The following is a 17,646-nucleotide window of genomic DNA, read 5'->3' as shown; positions in this document are numbered from 1 at the left end:
AAATTATGACTTATTATATCATTGTGGAAAATATTGGACACAATGTGTTGTCAAGTTTATGAGATGTGATAGAAGTGTAAGCCACTGTGACACTATTGTTCTTTTTTTTTATTTTCTTTTTTTTAAATGTTTGTAATGATAATAACAATGAGGGATTTTTAATCACTGCTATGTTGAAATTGTTACTAATATTGATACTGTTGTTGATAATATTCATTTTTGTCTCGCTACTTTTAGATTGTTCCGTGTCATGTTTGTGTGTCCTCAATTGCTCTCAATTGCTCTGTTTATTGCTATTCTGAATGTTGCTGGGTTTGGTTTTGAAATTTGTATTGCACTATTATGGTATTGTTGTGTATTGTTTTCATTAAAAAAAATAAAATAAAAAAATAAATCGTTTTTTAATCGAGAATCGTGTTGAATTGAAAAAAAATCGATTTTGAATCAAATCGTGACCCCAAGAATCGATTTTGAATCGAATCGTGGGACACCCAAAGATTCACAGCCCTAATATATATATATATATATATATATATATATATATATATATATATATATATATATATATATATATATATATATATATATATATATATATATATATATATATATATATATATATATATATATATATATATATATATACTGTATATATATATATATATATATATATATATATATATATATACTGTATATATATATATATATATATATATATATATATATACACATACTGTATGTATGTGTATATATATATATATATATATATATATATATATATATATATATATATATATATATATATATATATATATATATATACATATATATATATATATACATAAACCAATTAACAGTGATGAACAGGATTACTGTAAACACTTTTTAGGGCGCAACAAAAGACGAGATCCCTCACTAGGCAACACACCGCAGTCGATAAATTATTGTCTCGGAATTGCAACTGCATGCAAAGTCTACTATATAATGCTTGCAAATGAGACTCAGAAAGCAAGCTATAACAGCTGTTATAGCACTATAACAGCACAGTTATCATAAACTGGCAAATGTTGTATAAACAAATGTATTTTGTTATTAAACAAATGAACATTTAGTAACACATAAACACACTCACACCAAAGTATCAAAAATAAGTACCATTACCGATTCCCAGGTACCAGGAATTGGTACCATATTGATTGAAATGTGAAAGGTACCTATCCCTAGTTGTCGTAATGGTTTCAGTCAAAACTGAGCATGTTTGTTGTTGATTATTTTGACAGGCTTACCCAGAATACTTGATCACATACCAGATTGTTAAACCAGAGACTTTGGCTACGCCCACCACCACCGCCGAGCAGAAGTCCTAATACGCTCTTCAAAGCTGGATCGGTAGGTGAAAGACCACCGTAGACACGAGCGGTTCTCATAAGGATGGGTTTTTTGGACACCTCAGAGCCCAGAGTAAGTGTGACCTTAAAAGGCGGAAGAGGTCACGGTGGCTCGAACAAGCAGACGAGATGAGAAGAGGAGCGGATGTCTCAAAGTGCTCAGTCTGAACCGACACTTGTTACTAAGCAAAGAGTTGCTGTGCATTTTGTTACGTGTCTTCACCAAGTTGGCAAAGTGAAGACCAGAAGAGACAGCAGGCTAACAATAAACACTAGGACCACAGTGCATTGCCACTGACATACGACCATACCTGAAGAAAAAAGAGATTTGGAGGTTTACCCTCAAAAGAGGTGCTGCAGCATCAAGAGAGAGCATAACATGTCCACTTGGGGTCTGAAATGTTGTTACATCACATTTATTGTATCTGATTGTTCCCCACTTGGAACCACATGTCCTTGTTTACATTAAACTTCTTCCTTAGCCCATTTCCTCTTAGTTTCGTGCACTGAACGCCCCCTAGGGGCGCAGCCGAGTCTTGACAGCAGACAAAGCGTGCATTGCCACCAAGGAAAAAAAAGTGTCTTTTTTAACATTCACCAAACCTCAAACTACATCGTGTTGGATTGCACTTAGAAGAATGAAGATAAGATTTATTTATAATATTCTTAATCCATCCATCCATCCATCCATTTTCTACCGCTTATTCCCTTCGGGGTCGCGGGGGGCGCTGGAGCCTATATCAGCTACAATCGGGTGGAAGGCGGGGTACACCCTGGACAAGTCGCCACCTCAATGCTTTATTCTTTATTCTGAAAGATGCCGATAAACACTCAACGGCTGGCTAGCATTGTACCACCTGCTCGATAACGCAGCTGATTCAAATATTGTCCAAAAGAATAAACACTGAGTCCTTGTTAGTCCTGGATCCATACAAAATAGGCAGCTGAAAGTAAACTGGTTGACAAAAAATGTGCCTAAGGTTTACATACTGTGTATTGTGTATTTTTAAACAGAATTGATTTCTTCCACTAAATCAAAATGGCCGCCAAGTGACTTATATGAGTCATTTTTTCCCAATCAGTCAGCATACAAAATTTAAATTAAAAAATACAACATTATGGAAAGTTTACACAAGTAAAAAACGGTCCAATGTTTCACATTGATATAACGTTTACACAGTTGTATTCAGCTTTTGCATTTCAAATGTGATATTTGTGACTCGGTACAATGTAAGAAGCATCTTTGTGTTTTCCTTCATATACCGGATAGTTTCTAACACTCACTTTCAATAAGTAACTCTTCATTTGTCCTGGTGAACACTTTTTTAAATATTGTAGGTTTTTTGATACGTTATGTTTGATATGGCTGTCTGGAGATGCCAGTCAGCCTACTTGTTGTAAATAACAATTAGTGTTAACACTAATTGTTAGCTAATTGCTTCCTAGCAAGGGTCCCATTAAAATGACCACTTTTCTGTTGTACAACTGGTTGTACTTCACTACTGAATACATACATTCTTGTGAGTATGAATATAAATTTTAAAAAACTCCACCCAACCTCTTTAGTTTGTTTTGTGTTATAAGTCAATGTAACGAAGTTGTCTTGTCGGCGCTGTAATTCCCAGAACAGCCACCAGAGAGCGCCGTGACTCAACATGTGTAAGTTCCAAATCGAAAAAATAAAAATAACTAAATTGTATCTGGTGTCTTTATCTTTATCACACACATTTTTAAAAATGTATACTGCTGTTGTCTTTTATTTACTACATATTGCAGAGGAAAGGAACATAAAATCACTTTTGCCACATGAGTGGTTCCACTTCTGCGTGTCGTTTCCAGGGATTCCACTGAAGGGCACTCACTAGTCGAATATGTATACCATGGCATCCATCCATTTGTTAAACAATTGTAAATATTCACCGTGTAATTTCTAAGGATTACACTGGAGGGCGCTCATTACTTGTAGGTGGAATGTACTCTGCATTCTTCGTTGAGAGTTTATTATTACGAGTTGTATTGTTACTGTCGTTTAGGACCAAATGTTAACATATACTATTATACAAAAATACATACATTTGGAAATGAATGAATAGCTTAAGTTAGGACTTGGTACTAATGCATTCGTGTTAATATTATGATGACATCAGAATATCGCATTGAAAACAAGCTATATCGCAACAATTCACCATTTGTGTCCACAAAGCGACGCTGTAAATCTAAATTTCAATTCACACGCGCTACCAGAAAGTCTGAGAAAAACCTGCCATTAAAATCAAAAAAACGTTATTTATCGTTAGTTAGTTTTGGCGAAATAAAACCTATGTTGTAAATACAATCCATAATCAACATTTATTTTTTCATTTTCCGCTGTTAAAGGCCTACTGAAATGATTTTTATTTATTTAAACGGGAATAGCAGATCCATTCTATGTGTCATACTTGATCATTTCGCGATATTGCCATATTTTTGCTGAAAAGATTTAGTAGAGAAAATCGACGATAAAGTTCGCAACTTTTGCTCGCTGATAAAAAAAGCCTTGCCTGTACCGGAAGTAGCGTGACGTCACAGGAGCTAGGATTCCTCACAATTCCCCATTGTTTACAATGGAGCGAGAGAGATTCGGACCGAGAAAGTGATGATTACCCCATTAATTTGAGCGAGGATGAAAGATTCGTAGATGAGGAACGTTACAGTGAATGACTTGAGAGGCAGCGATGGACGTATCTTTTTTCGCTCTGACCGTAACTTAGGTACAAGCTGGCTCATTGGATTCCACACTCTCCTTTTTCTATTGTAGATCACAGATTTGTATTTTAAACCACCTCGGATACTATATCCTCTTAAAAATGAGAGACGAGGACGCGAAATGGACATTCAGTGCCTTTTACATCGGCGAAATGCTTTAGCTACGAGCTAACGTGATAGCATCTTGCTTTAACTGCATATAGAAACAAAAGAAATAAACCCCTGACTGGAAGTATAGATAGAAAATCAACAATACTATTAAACCGTGGACATGTAAATACACGGTTAATGCTTTCCAGGCTGGCGAAGGTTAACAATGCTGTGCTAAGGACGCCATTGAAGCTAACTTAGCAACCGGACTGCACAGAGCTATGCTAAAAACATTAGCTCTCCACCTACGCCAGCCAGCCCTCATTTGCTCATCAACACCCGTGCTCACCTGCGTTCCAGCGATCGGCAGAAGGACTTCACCCGATGCGTTTGGCGGCCCGGAGACGTAGGAAGTCAAGGTGAAGTCGGCGGCTAGCGCGGCTAGCGCAGCTAGCGCTCCAACAAAGTCCTCCTGGTTGTGTTGCTGTAGTCCGCTGCTAATACACTGATCCCACCTACAACTGTCTTCTTTGCAGCCTTCATTGTTCATTAAAAAAATTGCAAAAGATGTCCAGAATACTGTGGAATTATGAAATGAAAACAGAGCTTTTTGTATAGGATTCTACGGGGTACCATAACTTCCGTTACTCGGACTTCGTCACGCGCATACGTCATCATACCGCGATGTTTCAGCCGGGTATTTCCCGGGAATTTTAAAATGTCACTTTATAAGTTAACCCGTATTGGCATGTGTTGCAATGTTAAGATTTCATCATTGATATATAAACTATCAGACTGCGTGGTCGGTAGTAGTGGCTTTCAGTAGGCCTTTAAATTTGACCAACTAACTTATGGAAGTTTTTCTATTAATGTTCCTTTAAATATCCTGATCAAAATTGTAAGTTTTACTTTTCCAATAGTATTGTAATATAAAGTATTTTACATAATACTAATTGTATATTTTAAAATAAATTATTCACTGAAATATATGCTTTCAATGAATGTACTGCTATTATTAATGACATGTAATTTTATTATTGTGACAAATGAGAACACAGTTTAATTAAGAACAAGATTTATTCAACAGTGGTTGTTCCGTAATAAATAAACGCATACATGTCATTCATTCAACACAATTAAAATTGACAGAAAGTTATTTTTGTATGAACGTATACACACTTGTCCAAGTGAAGGTTCGATATTGCCGTGATGTTTAAACAGCATTGAGCGGACGGACTGAAGATAGAGGAGACGCACAAAGTATTGCAGTTTAGTTTTTTGTCTTCTGATTGGATCTCGCTCTTCCATATTTCACACACAAAAAGTCTTTGTCCGCATGAAGAAAACCCATCGCAAATGAAAAATACAGTATTGCATCACTTCAAAGTGGAAAACAGGAACACTTTTTGCAACCCTTTGTAAAAGTGAAGGGATAAAGAAGAGCTCAGTTTAAAGAGACTACACTTCTGGTGTTGGCTTCTTCAAAGGGTTAGAAGTTCAGTATTGCAGGGAGTCGTGTGTGCGTGTGCGCGTGTGTGTGCATGACAGACCTTTCTTATAGAAAAATAATAGGAATGCATTCAAGGGGGGGAAAAAAAGACATCAAGCGAGCAGTTGCATGTATGCATTTAGTAATGTTTTAAAAAAGCAACACGCTTAGTTTGTCCAGAATGCTATTTTTAGTGGGGTTTTTTTTCCTCTTATGTTGATGATTTGCACACATGTCAATGGTCCAAGGAAAAGGGAGAGATAATCTGCTGTAATTCCTAAATGGTAAAATATATATTTACTCTGCATGTTGATTGTTGTATTCAAATATGCGAGTGATGAAGCAGAATAAAGGGTGAAATAAATGCATGAGATGGCCATCAAAGAAAGACTGGCTTTCCTTTTCTCCACCTCCTTTGATTTGTGCTGCCTGGTCAGGGGAGAGAGGGAGATGAAGATCTGAGAGGAGGAGGAGGCCGTGGAGATGAGAAGCAGGGATGAGATGAAGAGGAGGAACATTAAAGGAGATGAGAGGAAGGTCTGTTTGTGTTTATGTGCGTGTGAGAGAGAGAGACAGAGAGAGAGCGGAAGAGGACAGACAGGAAACTCCAGGCAGCAGAGCACCTGTCACTGAGGAGGCCCCTGCTTTATATGCCCTCCTCCCCCACCATAACACACACACACACACACCATCCGTCTCCTTTGTGTGGCAGCAGGAGGAGCGCCAAAGGAGGAAGGAGCGAGTGCTTAAAATTCCTGCTTCCTTCCATCTCCTCTCCTTCAAGACCGGTGGTCTCCATGGCAACAGAGCCTGTCTTCATACTGAGCTTATTCACTTGTTAGTCATGAGTGTGTCGTGTTGCCTAAAGTCCAGCACGTACACACACGCACACACACACACACACACACACAAACTCCTTTAAAGTCTATTTTTGGTCAGTCACTGGAAGGAGGAGCTGTTTTGTAAGGGTTTAGGTCGTGACCTTTGACCCCTCAGCCCTGGAAGTACATAGAGCGTCTGTGCTCGGCTATCAGCAGCCGGGTGACGTGGTGATGGGGTTGTGGTGCAGGTAGGCGGTGTTCACCACCGACACCGGGAAGTTGAAGATAAACGGCGAGGTGGGCGTCGGCGTCGCCGAAGCGGTGCCCGCGGATGACTTGGGTCCCAGCAAAGGGCTGGCTGTAGCGGCGGCCTCCGCGGCGCACGAGGTGGCCAGCAGCTGCGACTCAAACTGTAGCAGCTGGCCCATGAAGCTGAAGTTGGGCGAGATGATGCTGCGGCGCCGACGCACAAACTCGAAGGCTTCATCTAGACGCACGCGCTTCCTCTTCATCAGGTAGGCCAGGCAGATGGTGGCTGAGCGAGAGATGCCCGCCTGGCAGTGGACCAGAACCCTGCCGCTGGAGTCACGCACCGAGTCTGAGCACAGAGACAGGTCAAAGGTCAGATAGTGCTTTATACATGGATGTCACAACATGGAGGACAAAGAAGCGCCAAAACAAAAATAAGAAGACATCAAATAAATACATAAAAAACAGCAAATATGCAATAATTTTTTTTTAGGCCCCAGAGTTGTTGTTGTAAATGAACATTCTAATAACAAAAACATTCAAATAACAATAACAATAACATAAATGTCAGGATAACCTTCACAGACTAATTTACATTCAGTTAATTCAGGGAGAGCTCAAAAGCCAGGTATTACCTGCTGAAAACAATAAATCTGCGACTCTTATTTTGTTAGCGCAGTCAGACAGGATGTCTGACTGCGCTGCAAGGCCGGAAGTTTGCGCTTCATTTTTCTGGCGCATTTGACGACGGCGTGCAGGTAGATGCAAATGTAAACAAAAGTGACGTCCTTTCTTTTTATTAGACTCTCAGTAACAAACACAATCAATTATAATAATGAGCGTTTCAATCAGAGGTTTACGTTGCATGATCATAACGTAACTACGTCGCTGTTCTGGCGAGACATGCATAAGTAATTGCGCATTGAGTACAATTTTTCCACAAAATAACGCCATATTTTTGTATTTTGTCATTTAATATACATTTTTCACACTACAAACTATGAAGCGATCTAATGTACGAATTATCGGGTAATGGTTTCACATGAAGATGTCGAAAAGCAAGTGCCGCAAGACATGCTGGGAGGCGAGTGCGGGCGTCCGTCTTGCGATGGCTTCTAAAACTATATATCTTCATGATATACAGATAATACTCCATGACCCCAGAGAAGCGGGTGATGTCGAATATTATCCTGGTAAATCCCCCACTGTCTTTTGTTCAGTTTGTTCGGACGGCTTGTTGTTACTAGCTAATGTTAGCATAGCTGCTGCCGAAGCATCACACGCAACACAACCAAGGGGATTGATTGTATTGATTCATAATCAATAACATCAATTATTTTACCCAGCACTAACCCTGACTGAAGATGACACAGGATTTTAATGAAATGTTACATAGATGGCATGAGCTATTTCTTATTGAAATATAATTGATGTATAGTTGTGTTGGCATGTCAATTATGTTTCAAAGTTTACATTAGCGGATACAAACCAAAACATTTAACATTGAAATCAGATTGATTCAGTGATCTGACATTGATAATTCAGTGTTGATTTAACATGCTTTCAATGTTTATTGGCTATCTGGGTAGCTTAGCATCTGTTAGTTTCCTGTTCAGCAGTATTTTCCACGGAGGGACAAAGACTGTAACACATGGACACTTGGTAGACAAAAGATTGTGTGTTTGTAGCAGCCAAGCTGGTAAATCACTATTAACACACACACACACACACACACACACACACACACACACACACACACACACACACACACACACACACACACACACACACACACACACACACACACACACACACACACACACACACACACACACACACACACACACACACAAACACTTTTCTGTAGATATTTGAATCATCTGGCTGCCTCTTGCACACTTCCTGGTTTTTGCCATTTATGTCTTTCCCCCTGTGTTTACACGTCCCCCGTACTTGGTTACAGCCAATACGCCCATTTAGATAATACTCTGATTAAAAGTGTTTACAGAAAACTCCATCTCCCCTGAAAGCATCCGTTGGCATCGCTGGCTGGCCGCTCACATTTCATACGCTGCCTGCATGATATGAAAATCCCCAAATTGAATGGTGAGCTGGCTTCATTTGCTCTTCCATGCTAATGAATTGCATGTAAATGCATCTTCCTGGCATGTTTCAATTGAATCCTATGACAGATTGGGATTCTGATTCTAGCTATCTTTGCACCCGGTAACAGTGGATGAGTCACACTATCTGCTCCCACAACAGCTAACTATGACACACACACACACACACGCACACACACACACACACACACAACACAAACTGCAAAGCCTCATGTCATACTTATGCAAAGCTCATATACACAACAATGTATATGCTGTGGCAGTGTTTTTCAACTTTTTTTGAGCCAAGGCACATTTTTTGCATTGAAAAAATCCAGAGGCACACCACCAGCAGAAATCCTTAAAAAACAAAGCTTAGTTGACAGTAAAATGTCGTTGTCGCAATTGTTGGATATGACTTTAAACCATAACCAACCATGCATCAATATAGCTCTTGTCTCAAAGTAGGTCTACTGTCACCACCTGTCACATCACACCGTGACTTATATTGAGTTTTTTGCTGTTTTCCTGTATGTAGTGTTTTAGTTCTTGTCTTGCGCTCCTACTTTGGTGGCTTTTTCTCTTTTTTTGGTATTTTCCTGTAGCAGTTTCATGTCTTCCTTTGAGCGATATTTCCCGCATCTACTTTGTTTTAGCAATCAAGAATATTTCAGTTGTTTTTATCCTTCTTTGTGGGGACATTGTTGATTGTCATGCCATGTTCGGATGTACATTGTGGACGCCGTCTTTGCTCCACAGTAAGTCTTTACTGTGGAGCAGCATTCTGTTTTTGTTTACTTTTTAGCCAGTTCAGTTTTACAAAATGTGCAAATATTAAAGAGGAGAGGGGCGAAAGTCCAGCTGGAGCAGCAGCGCCAATCAAGTGTGGCGTCATGCTTGCTGCAGCTCGCCTCTTTCGAGGGACAGAAATAGTCGCTAAACACGATTACATTCTATTATAACACAAGAAAAATATTCTAGATTTGTTGCTCATCGTTTTCAATAAAGAAAAAGTCACTATAAGTCTTGAGACACTGGAAAAATTGTCAATAAAGCACATTGTACAATAAGCAGCAATAATACAAATATGGCAAAAAAAATGTATCTGTTAATAATAACACCGATTTTTTTTTAATGTACGTATACATTTTTGATCCTTTTTAAAGAAAATCATATCATCATAGCAAATTATGCAAATTATACGATGACATCAAGGTGACCATGCCCCTAACCACGCCCCCATCGCCACTGGTATTTTGGCAATCTATGGGGGGGCCTGCTAATGCTGCCCTGCTTTGTTTGGTATTTAATTTTGTTACATTTTGTGTAACAGTTATGGGACAAAGGAGCTACTTTCTGATTTCTTGTGCCACATGTATCCCATGTCTCGCCCCCAAACATACTTGCCAACCTTGAGACCTCCAATATCGGGAGGGGGGGGGGCGTGGTTAGGGGCGTGGTTAAGAGGAGAGTATATTTACAGCTAGAATTCACCAACTCAAGTATTTCATATATATATATATATATATATATATATATATATATATATATATATATATATATATATATATATATATATATATATATATATATATATATAAATACTTGACTTTCAGTGAATTCTAGCTATATATATATATATATATATATATATATATATATATATATATATCTATATATATATCTATATATATATATATATATATATATATATATATATATATATATATATAGATATATATATATATATATATATATATATATATATATATATATATATATATATATATATATATATATATATATATATATATATATATATATATATATATATATATATATATATATATATATATATATGTGACGGTCCAAAACTGTATGTGGCATAATGCAGCTCCACACTGCTGTCGCTTCAACATATCACTGGCACCAGGTGGATTATGAATTTCTTTTATTACAGTGTCCTGCAAAACAGTGCAAATTGTGAGACTGTGAGTCCACTTGGGTCACGGGATTATCAATTGGAAGGCGTCACAGTTCTGAGCACTTCCCGCAGGTAAAGTACATACCACTTCTCGCCAGCAACAGGCGCTGTTGCAACACTTCATTCATAATTTAATCAAGCATAATGAACGTCTGTTTCTACACCGTTACATATATATATATATATATATATATATATATATATATATATATATATATATATATATATATATATATATATATATATATTGATTTTATTATATAAATAAAAGAAATACTTGAATTTTAGTGTTCATTTATTTACACATATACACACACACACAACACTCATCTCATTGTTGTACTTGAAAGTACAATGCTTTGTTAAGGGTTGAATTGTCCATCCTCTTTCTATTCTCTGTCACTATTTTTCTAACCATGCTGAACACCCTCTCTGATGATGCATTGCTGTGTGGCACGCACAAAAGTGCTTTCATCAAATGCACGAGAGTGTGGAATCTTCCATCTCTCCCTAGCATGGCCCAAAACCGGTCAATCCTTGCTTCCTGGGGAAGATCTTCCCTGGCAAGCAATTGGTACTCCAGTACTTGTACCCTGAGGCTGGTCAGGTCCAATCGCAGCTGCGGCAGACTTTTTTTTGGGGGGGCGTGGCCTCCAGCTCCGGCTGAATACCGGGAGTTTGTCGGGAGAAAATCTCTGTCGGGAGGTTGTCGGGAGAGGCGCTGAATATCGGGATTCTCCCGCTAAAAACGGGAGGGTTGGCAAGTATGGCCCCCAAATGAAAGTGCACTCTTTCCTACTGTTTCTGAGACTCCATTTTAAAGATATCTTGCACAATGTGTTAAAATATCCATCACTACGCTACACTTCGCAAAGTGAGGTTAAATGAGATTACACCAGTGCTTCTTAAAGAGTGGTGCGGTGCGATGCCGGGGGGGATTGGGAGAGTGGGAGTTTGATCTCGGGGAACATGTTTTTTATTGTAGCTGTGACTTTGGTGGAAGAGGAGGAAATACCAATGTGTTATTTTCTTTAATACTGCTCACCATAGTCACAATGATTTTTTTTAAAATGCATTCTAATGCCATCGCATCACACTTGTCCAGGGTGTACCCCGCCTTCCGCCCGATTGTAGCTAAGATAGGCTCCAGTGCCCCCCGCGAAACCGAAGGGAATAAGCGGTAGAAAATGGATGGATGGATGGCATTCTAAATGTTATTTTATCGAACGCATTTTACATTGATATCGCGACATATATTGATATCGCAGTATCGGCCCAGCCCTACGCAACAACAAATCTCGGACCTAAAAATGGCGGCAAAAATATACACAACAAACACACAGTCTTACTTACCGATGAACTCGATGGCCTCCAGAAACCAGCAGCTGATGTCTTCTTTGTGGTTGTCTTCCACAGGAATACATTTGTACTGGTACGCATTCTCGAAGTGGTTGGGACAGTCGGACGACACATTGAGCAGCGCCGAGATTCCGATGGCATCCAGGACTTCCTTTTTGGAGGCGTGAAGGGCACTGCCCAGGTAGAGGAATGGGAGGATCTCAACAGGTCCGCCCTGGACAAAATAGAATTGTGAGTCTTTTTTTCTAATATAATTTTTTCCATAAAAAAACTCAAGAGGAAGGATTGCTCCAGGGCTCCCCCTGGGGGTCTAAACTATCACTTTTAGAAGAATCACTAGCAAACACAGGAAAAACAGCCTCCGTGCTACAAACAAAGACCTGTGTGTGTATTTGTGCGGATGACTCGAGCACAGCAGTGAGTCCACTTAAATATTTGTCTAATCAGGTTAGTGTTGGCAGCTGTGCAACTAAAGTAAAGGTCACCGGGTACATGAGATGGATGGTCACGCATAGTGGAAATATGTCAGCATGTTTTCAATGCTGCCTTTGCAGAAAACGTCTTAATTATACGGATGGACCTAGTCGGTTCCGCTCATAAGGACTATGTCTGTTATGTTAAAAGCAGTAAACAAATGACTCTGCTTGTTAAAAAAGTTTAATTAGGGACTAGGGCTGGGCAATATGGCCTTTTATTAATATCTCAATATTTTTAGGCCATGTCACGATACATGATATATATCTCAATATTTTGCCTTAGCCTTGAATGAACACTTGATGCATATAATCTCAGCAGTATGATGATTATATGTGTCTATATTAAAACATTCTTGTTCATACTGCATTAATATATGCTAATTTTAAACTTTCATGCAGAGAGGGAAATCACAACTAAGTCAATTGATTAAAACTGTATTTATTAAACAGTTATTAAGCAGTGGCACAAACATTCATGTAATTTCATAACAGAAAGCGCAAGATTGTCAGAGACATTTTAAAACAAGCTATTAGTGCACTTTTGTGCATGATGTCACTAAGATGACTGATCAAAACTACACTAAATTAAAGTGCACTTTTTGTACAGAACGCCACTACAATAGTTTAAAACAGATAAAGTGCACTTTTGTGCATGATGTCACACAAGATATTTCAATAACTGTCAAATAAAAATGAGCTGCATAATAGGAAATCAAATAGTGTATGTCCTTCGCTATGTAGTAGGTTTCTGCGGACGTTATCTCCTTCTGTTTTTGACTATTTTTTTCATACGGTGTTGATCTGGAAATGGTTGCTTGGGCATTTTGTTGGTGTGGCACCGGCCGGAGATGTTGACATGTGGAGTTTCAAGCACTCTTCATTCTCTAGCGGGTGACTTTTCAAATGATGCTACAAATTAGCAGTAATGTTACTTTTTGTAGCAACGCTTTTGCCGCATACTTGACATATTACTGTTGTTTTTTCAACATCTTCCTGCGTGAAGCCGAACCACCGCCAGACAATGACGCCGGGCTGTTTTTCTTGGGAATTAATTCTTCCTTCATTTGTTACCAGATTCGCACCTTCTTTCTCTCGTATTACCACTCGCACCGCTCCTGGCATCACAGCTAACGTTACCCATGCCGCTATCTGTCTGCTCGGCGAGGGCGCAATGACGTTGGACGTGCGACAGTATGTGACGTATGTAAGAAGGTGCGCTTGTTTTATGTCTCTGTGAGAAGGAGAGACAAGAAAGAGTGAGGAACGCCTGTAGTGTAATGCCCGCAGCTAAAAGCAACTGCGTGAGAACGTACACTTGAATATCACGATATAGTCATTTTCTATATCGCACAGAGACAAACCCGCGATATATCGAGTATATTCGATATATCGGGCAGCCGTATTAGGGACTATACTTAGCTGATTGCAATACAATATTGTACTGCAGTAACTACAACAAGCTTTCTTTAAAAGACAATATTTGATTATTTTACTCTGCACCATATCTATACTTTATGTAGGGGTTAAATTCATCCCAAAATATTTTTTTTAAAGTGTCAATGATAAAAGTAATCAAAAATCACAAGTAGCAGAACAATGTGACTTTAATCAGTCCAAAATGGTCAAATATAATTACTGTATAAAAAAACAAATACCTTACGATACAAGCTATCTTTCAGCTAATTGTTTTGCTTTTTTGCATCCGCTAGGTGGCGTAGCAAATGTAAAACATCTCTTCTTACTCGCTAGAATTATAGCGCTAGCGAGTACAGCCAAAGATCAGACAGAGATCAGCCAGGGATCAACACAACTTTTTTTTCCCAATCATTGGGAGAAGGACAGTGCTGAGAAGAAATGGATGATATTCATTGAATTAAATAAAAAAATAACCAAAATCATGCTCGAGGTGAAACAGTTGGAGCAGAATGAGTCGATAACGCCAGCCAAGAACGTTAAAAAAATATCTCAACAGCAGACTGTTATCCATGAACATATGGAGAGGCTGCTGATGGTGTGTTTGACAGCTAAGCAGCTGGAAGGAAATACCATAATTAGCCACTCTCCAATTGAAGTGAAGTGAATTATATTTATATAGCGCTTTTCTCTAGTGACTCAAAGCGCTTTACATGGTTTAAGTTACATTTAAACCAGTGTGGGTGGCACTGGGAGCAGGTGGGTAAAGTGTCTTACCCAAGGACACAACGGCAGTGACTAGGTTGGCAGAAGCGGGGATCGAACCTGGAACCCTCAAGTTACTGGCACGGCCACTCTACCAACCGAGCTATACCGCCCCTTTTAATCATTCTAAACATTATTATCACATTACTTCATAAAACTACTGTAGTTCGTAGTAATATTCTATTGTAATACTTTTCAAATTTTCGTGTAATCAGACATTATGTTCGGTATATTAAGATGGAATTTTTACAATTAGTAAAAAATTCCAACTTTACAATTAGGTAAAAATTCCATCTAATTTACCGAACATATTGTCTGATTACAAGAACATTTGAAAAGTATAGGAATAAGACATAATTAACCTTTTTGAACAAATTATATTGTAATATTGTATAGAATATTTCTTATCTTAAAGTTGTGTTTTTATTTTAAAAAAGTATGTTACGTGTTAAAATTTCGCAAGGGCCAAACACCAATAAATTGATTTCAATTATTTTTATTGGGCGACGCTGTTTTTCAAGGTACCACTGTATAATAAAATAGTCATAATTTCTTACACATTTTTGACTACAAAAACATTTGAATTGAGAAATTCGCTGCAATAAGCAAGGAAATTTTGTAAGTCACATCTACAAAAATACAATCCTACAGTTTAAAAGCCACTCTCGGTCGTAGCGGAAGAGTTTGTTTCCTGTTTGTTGGATCAGTGGTTTCTATTGACGAGGGCTGTGTCCGTTTTTGTCACTGCTGACGACCTCGCCCCGACAGAGGCAGGAAGTGATCAATACCGCTAAGAGATGTAATGTGAGGAGGAGGAGGAGGTGGGGGGGTAAACTCTCTCATCTAGTCCACGGTTTGCACGCCGCCACAGGAAGTGTAGAAGTGCACCTGACAGCGTGGCCATGATGACTATCTCTTTTTTTCAAAAATGCACAGAGGCCCGATTGTCTCGACGAGTTCCGCTTGTGTTCCAGGGGAAATGAAGCAGCGTTGCATGTGACTTGGAGGGTTGCATGAAATTGGCACAGACAAACAAAATAAGGCCATGGGGGTCACAGGAAGTGACGGAAGCAAAGGGAAAAAGTGGCAAAGTGCTTTCATAAGACTAACACCTCAGCGGAACACCAACAACTACAAGATGCTTCTCTGCACCTCGGAAGATTTTTCCTGTGTGGTTTACATTCCTAGACTGGATGGACACATTCACTTGGAATGACTGTGGAAAAGCAAACAGTTGAGATGCCCTTGAGCCAGGCATACAGCCAACAGCTGCCGCTGTGTTTGAACTCAATTCAACTGCCGCATCAAGAACGCAAATGGATTGTTTGTTCAAGTTTGGTAGATGTTAGTCACATGCGTAAATATCCTTTTTCATTCCCATTAAAAGCACAAAAAGCACAAAAAGCTCATATTTAGTTGACAGTTGGTAGTTTAAATACAAGTTTACAAACTTAGTTTAAACTAACCCATAGTTGGCAAGGCCAAAGGGGAAAAAAATACATTTTGCACATCTGCTTGAATTTGGGTAAGTGGGGCAATGGCCAACTAGATCCAGCAGATAGAGCTGCAATCAAAAAAGTTTACAGCCAAGGTCGTAGCGGAAGAGTTAGCCCACACTTTTTAAGACCTGGTTGCATTTTTTATACTCTGTTTGTATTTTGTTGCATTTGGCCGGCCTTAGTTTAGTGCTCAATCGCTTAATTTTTTATGCCTGGATTATAAATTCCTGTGAGGAGACACAATGTAAACATCTCCTCCCCCTGCAAATCATTTTGCGTAGCATGACGTACACCTCCAAATAGTCTACCCTGAAGGCTTGGTCAGCATTATTTTCCTCTGCTTCCCGTGCATATCATATTCTCTGATTTCTGAACAACATTTGCAATAAAAATGATTGCATCAATTAGTCCCAGCTGCAGTAACACGGCTTTCTCCCTTTAATTAATAGTAATTAGCCAGTTATCTTCTCTCGTTGCACGTGAACACTATTGTTCACGCGCAACGAGGGAAGCTAACTGGCTAAAAAGTGGATGAGAGTTGACGTCACGTCATGACTCAACCCTGCAAGAGCTATTACAGCAGGGTTGTCCAAAGTGCGGCCCGTGGCCTGTTTTATGCTGGCTGCGGAACAAGGTACAAATGAAATAAACAAACAAACAAAAAATAAATAATTGGAAACATAAAGCAAAAAGCACAATGTAACAAGAACAAGATGACATCTTGATAAAAATAACTAATAACACATATGCTTTATATATATATATATATATATATATATATATATATATATATATATATATATATATATATATATATATATATATATACACACTACCGTTCAAAAGTTTGGGGTCACCCAAACAATTTTGTGGAATAGCCTTCATTTCTAAGAACAAGAATAGACTGTCGAGTTTCAGATGAAAGTTCTCTTTTTCTGGCCATTTTGAGCATTTAATTGACCCCACAAATGTGATGCTCCAGAAACTCGTCTGCTCAAAGGAAGGTCAGTTTTGTAGCTTCTGTAACGAGCTAAACTGTTTTCAGATGTGTGAACATGATTGCACAAGGGTTTTCTAATCATCAATTAGCCTTCTGAGCCAATGAGCAAACATTGAACACTGGAGTGATAGTTTCTGGAAATGGGCCTCTATACACCTATGTAGATATTGTACCAAAAACCAGACATTTGCAGCTAGAATAGTCATTTACCACATTAGCAATGTAAAGAGTGTATTTCTTCAAAGTTAAGACTAGTTTAAAGTTAT

The 17,646-nt window shown here is 38.6% G+C and overlaps 2 protein-coding genes across 7 annotated transcripts in view; one reads left to right on the top strand and one right to left on the bottom strand.

The window, feature by feature from the left end:
- The window catches only part of LOC133638459 (poly [ADP-ribose] polymerase tankyrase-1), a 312,114-nt gene extending 309,041 nt beyond the window's left edge, over nt 1-3,073 (top strand). For 4 of the 6 annotated variants that reach the window (XM_062031094.1, XM_062031090.1, XM_062031092.1 and 1 more), the window contains one exon: nt 1,281-3,072. In XM_062031094.1, the coding sequence (XP_061887078.1) occupies nt 1,281-1,367 (87 nt within the window). In that variant the 3' untranslated portion in view covers nt 1,368-3,072. Of the gene's footprint in view, nt 1-1,280 lie in introns of all 6 variants that reach the window. The other 2 variants (XM_062031088.1, XM_062031089.1) reach the window with 1 other exon arrangement.
- Nucleotides 3,074-5,281: 2,208 nt separating this feature from the next.
- The window catches only part of dusp4 (dual specificity phosphatase 4), a 31,179-nt gene continuing 18,814 nt past the window's right edge, over nt 5,282-17,646 (bottom strand). The window contains exons 4-5 of the mRNA XM_062031103.1: nt 12,222-12,441; nt 5,282-7,131 (exon numbers count right to left, since the gene is read on the bottom strand). Coding sequence (XP_061887087.1) covers nt 6,743-7,131; nt 12,222-12,441 — 609 coding nt within the window. The 3' untranslated portion in view covers nt 5,282-6,742. The remainder of the gene's footprint in view (nt 7,132-12,221; nt 12,442-17,646) is intronic.

The sequence above is a fragment of the Entelurus aequoreus genome, linkage group LG21 (genome assembly GCF_033978785.1).
Source record: "Entelurus aequoreus isolate RoL-2023_Sb linkage group LG21, RoL_Eaeq_v1.1, whole genome shotgun sequence".
NCBI classification, from domain to species: Eukaryota; Metazoa; Chordata; class Actinopteri; order Syngnathiformes; family Syngnathidae; genus Entelurus; species Entelurus aequoreus.
The sequence above is the reverse complement of the archived record's forward strand: the minus strand, read 5'-3'. Positions and strand labels throughout refer to the sequence as shown.